General features: G+C 29.6%; 1 protein-coding gene across 1 annotated transcript in view; it reads right to left on the minus strand.

Moving 5' to 3' along the window:
• The window catches only part of lmnl3 (lamin L3), a 21,358-nt gene that overhangs the window by 3,920 nt on the left and 12,339 nt on the right, over positions 1-5,099 (minus strand). Inside the window, exons 7-9 of the mRNA XM_016504401.1 lie at positions 2,475-2,667; positions 161-268; positions 1-75 (exon numbers count right to left, since the gene is read on the minus strand). The exon at positions 1-75 is cut by the window's left edge and continues 1 nt beyond it. Coding sequence (XP_016359887.1) covers positions 1-75; positions 161-268; positions 2,475-2,667 — 376 coding nt within the window. The remainder of the gene's footprint in view (positions 76-160; positions 269-2,474; positions 2,668-5,099) is intronic.

Below are 5,099 nucleotides of genomic sequence, written 5' to 3' on the forward strand. Positions count from 1 at the left end.
GCCCCAGGTCTCATGGGTCCTGAGCACCAGATCCCCCCGAGGTACCAGCTCCGTCGCTGACCCCGCGGCCCAGATCTGAACACACGCACACCGCAGACAGCGTTCAGACGGGTCACACGGACAAACCCGAGCTCATTTACCACGGTTTCACCACGCTTACCGTCAGCGTCTGTCCGGCGTGCAGCACACACGGCGAGGGGATCTGAAAAACGATGTCAGGAGCTTCTGCTTCACTCTTCCTCAACACCCAGCCGCCGAGAGACTGATCCTGGAGCACAGACAGAGCTGGACATTCACTGCTAATGAACCACACGAACAACTGTCTGTGTGTCTAACACACTCAAGTCATCCAGAAATACACTTTAACACATGCATTGCATATGCATTCAATTTTCTAGCAAAAATACATAGTGATGTACTGCAGGTTTATTATTGACAAACCATAAAACATTTACTTGAAATAAAAACTGGGGGAAAAAAAGAGAGAGAAAAAAAATCACTTAGCAGCCAAGGCAAGATTTCTAATGTGTTTAATTTAAGTACAAAAACTAAAATAACACTGAAAATTTGCATATATATATATATATATATATAGACATTAAAAAACTAACACAAGTGATAAAAACATAAAATTACTAAAACTTACTAAATTGAAAATGGAAAATGAGAAAATAAAAAAATTCTAAATATTAATAAACTACATAAACATAAAAACTAAAAGCAACAAAAACACAAAATTACTAAAACTTGAATTAAATCGAAAAAGGAATACTGTATAAAGTAAACCAAAAAAACTCAATATTGATAAACTATATAGACATACAGTATTAAAAAAGTGATCAAAACAAAAAAAAAATTACTAAAAATTTAATTAAAATGAAAAAAACAAAAAAACAAATGACAAAATGATTAACTAAAATGAAAATTAAAAAAAAAAACTATTTAAATTTGTTTTTTTAAACCTAGTTAAGTGACATCAAAATTACTAAATATTAAATTTAAATAAAAATAGAAGATAAAAATCTAAATATTAAAATTGATATAGATATACTAAAAAAATAAAAACAATAAAACGGACAATTACTAAAATTTAAATAAAATGAAAATTCTAAATATTAATACTACAGTATAAAAAACAAAAACTATCAAATTAAAATGAAATTATAAAAGTGAAACATTTAAAATATGATTAAAAACTACACAGACATGCTGAACAAATGCGACAAAAATAAGACTACCAAAACTTTCACAAACAAAAATAAAAAGGTAGTAATTCAAAATCTTAAATGATATAGACATTAAAAAAAATACACAATTATAAAAAAACAACAAAACTACTAAAACTTACAAAATATTAATAGAAACTAGGGCTGCACAATTAATCGAATTTCTGATCGTGATTACAATTACAGATGCCACAATTACGTAATCGTTCAAAGTCCTCTTATGTTATTCTGCGTGCTTAAGATATGTTTTTTTCTTTCTACGTGTTATCTTAAGGGTTTTTCCATTGTTTTAATTTTAGTGTTAGTATAACATATTAGGGCTGCACGATTATGACAAATCATAATTGTCGATTATTCCCTTTAAATAGTAATTGCGATTATTAATTACCATTATCACAATTTACACTGAATGATGTTTATACCAGTGTTTGATGCAACCGCATGCCGTATTTTTATATGAAAATAAACAAGCTGCAAACACTAACTTTTAGTGCTTCTCTATAGTATTAAACCTCAAATGTCAAATATACATCAGATTGGCTTCTTCTTTAAATTATAAAAAAGTAAAAATATGAATGGTATTATAATGTTATACTAAAACTAAAACAATGGAAAAACACTTAAGATAACATGTAGAAAGAAAAAAACATATCTTAAGCATGCAGAGTAACATAAGTGGACTTTGAACGATTAATTGCCGCTTTGAACCATTACCTAATTGTGATCGTGATTAGAAATTTGATTAATTGTGCAGCCCTATAACATAATCCCATGCATATTTGGACTTTTTTATTATAATTTAAAGAAGAAGCCAATCTGATGTATATTTGACATTTGAGGTTTAATACTATAGAGAAGCACTAAAAGTTAGTGTTTGCAGCTTGTTTATTTTCATATAAAAATACGGCATGCGGTTGCATCAAACAATGGTATAAACATCATTCAATGTAAATTGTGATAATCGTAATTAATAATCGCAATGTTTGCAGCTTGTTTATTTTCATATAAAAATACGGCATGCGGTTGCATCAAACAATGGTATAAACATCATTCAGTGTAAATTGTGATAATGGTAATTAATAATCGCAATTACAATTTCAAGGGAATAATCGACAATTATGATTTGTCATAATCGTGCAGCCCTAATAGAAACTCTAGTAGTTTATCAGTGACTGGTATAATGTGACTGTGATGATAAAAAGCGTGTAATTCAGATCAGATCGTCTCCAGAGAGACTGTGTGTCGCACCTGATCAGAGTTGTTCTTGAGCTTAACGAAGCGTCCGTCCAGGTCAATCTCGTCGATGCACAGGTTCCCGCGCGAGGAGGAATGCTGGGAGAGCTTGTAGCTGGGAGACAGTCCTGAACTCGTGCCCTCGTGTTTGCGCTTCCTCGTGCGAGAGACCGACAACTGCTGGACCGGACTCGGAGACAGATTCAGTCTGAGAGCAACCAAAGCACACAAACACAGCACTCAGCAGCACTCAATGCACTTCATGCTAGCTAATGCATTTTTCAATGCATTTATTAATCTGTTAAATGTCAGCTAATAAAAACTAATTGTTTGTTCATGGTGTATGAACTAATGTTAACATTGTATTATATAAATTTAAATTATGCATAAAATACAATTGTTGAAATGGACATTTAACCAAAGCATTTAAATAAAATTAAAATATAAAAAAACTGCATTTATTCATCTTTGTAAATGTTAGCAACTAAAAATACAGTTGTTCATTGTTCGTTCACTGTGCTTGAATTAATGTTAACAAATACAACTTAAAAAAAAAAAAAAATTATTAAATGCTAAAATTATTATTATATTATATAAATTGAAATGCATAAAAACAATGTAGATAAAATTGTTGGAATGAACATTTAACCAAAAAATTACTTTAAATAAAATACAAATAAATAAATATAAATAAGCAAACGAACAAACAAATAAAATTCATCCATTCAAGCAGAGCTTGGAAATAGGCACTCGTTTAAAGTTAAATGCTGAATTTAATTAATACATTAATATATAACCTTTTGTAACATTATAAATGTCTTTACTGTCACTTCTGATCAATTTAATGATGCATCCTTGCTGAATGAAAGTAGTAGGGTCAAAGACGACAAAGGGTTTAAGCATAAAAACAATAAGTGTAATACTGCTTTAAATTGTTGTTTTTCCCCCAGAAAAATTAAAAAGTTTTCTGTTTAATTTAATTGCAATTTTGTTTTTGTTTTTCTGAGCAAAAAATAAATATCATACATTTTCCCCTGATTTACAGAAGACACCCACTAAAATTCATTCAGTGTAACAATCTTGTCAGGCATATTTACAACAAAAATCTATTTATGACATATTAAAAGACTAATTACTTTCACCCCAAATACTAATTAGCTGTAATTTTAAATTTTTTAAATGTGCCACTATCCTAGGTTTTGCCCATTTATCAGTAAGATTTTTTACTCATTTAAAACACAATGAAATGTAATATACTCCCTTATTCTTTTATACAGTGGGTACGGAAAGTATTCAGACCCCCTTAAATTTTTCACTCTTTGTATGTACACGTCAGAATAAGCATGTTCTACATAAATATTGTGTTACACTGAATGATGATGTAACATTATTTCAACCAAATTCTGACATTTTATTATCCAAAAACTTATTTGAAACCTTACAAGTCGACACTTTACTTGCATTTAATGTGCTTTCTATGGACATAAAATCACTTGTAAATTTATTTTGATGCGGACATCTTAACGTCTTTGACCCAGTAATATTATGAAAAATAAAAAAAATCTTAGCCCAAACTTTTTGCAGATATAATTAAAAAAAATATATAAAAATAATAAAAAATAGAAATAACACAAATCATCCACTAACATTTACTTTTTTTTGTTGTTGTTGAAAAAAGTATATTAATATCCTTTATCACTTGATCAATTTAATGCATCCCTGGTGAATAGAATTTCTTAAAAAAAAAAAAAAACTAACAAAAAACAAAATCTAACAAAAAAAACCCCTGTGAATGGAGTAGATAAGCTTAAAATCACCAAAAAACAAACAAAAACAAATTTTCATATAAATAAATAAAACTATAAATACAAATGTTTTTTTTCAGTGGAATTCAATACCACAATCAATTAGAGAATGTACATCATTTAACTAATTTAAGCATCGTTTTAAGAAACGGATTCCTCATAACCAACAACGTGAACATTAATGTTGTTCATATATATTAATAAGCTGCTTTCTATTTAAATTTTTTTAATACATTTATTTTATTGTCAGTTTGTATAATTTGTTGCTTAATTTTTGGTTGAATTTCGTTGTCATTGTTTTTTCTATTTTGTTTCTTTTTTCTTCTTCTAGTTTTTTGGCCTAATAACATCTTGCAAAGGGACTACCAATGAAAACTAGCATTTGGGCTAATTTGGGTACATTTACTTTCATGAATCTTGATTAAAACCCTCATCCGTCCCTCCTGAACCTATAACAGAAGTGTCCCTCGCGGGTCAAAATGACCCGAAGGCTAAAAATGACACTAATTTTTTTTTTGGTCCAGAAATCTTGATACATTTTTATAATTTTTTTTCTAAATATTTATGTAGGCTTTTCTATCATTTTTTTGGTGGTTTGTATTATATTTACCTTTTATTCTGGATATTTGTAAGAAAATATAAGCAAATAAGCAGTTTTTGTACATTTCACCAAAAAACAAAACAAATAAAGACAATTTCAGTCCTGTTTCATCAAAAACCAACAGATGGCCTTGGAATTGAGTCACTGAGTGTCTCTGATGCCATCTGGTGGGGAAAATTACATAAAATTGCATTTTATGGTTACAGCCACTAGAGGGGCCTATAGAACCCTATG

This window comes from Sinocyclocheilus anshuiensis, unplaced genomic scaffold (genome assembly GCF_001515605.1).
Source record: "Sinocyclocheilus anshuiensis isolate Anshui unplaced genomic scaffold, SAMN03320099.WGS_v1.1 scaffold1762, whole genome shotgun sequence".
Taxonomy (NCBI): domain Eukaryota; kingdom Metazoa; phylum Chordata; class Actinopteri; order Cypriniformes; family Cyprinidae; genus Sinocyclocheilus; species Sinocyclocheilus anshuiensis.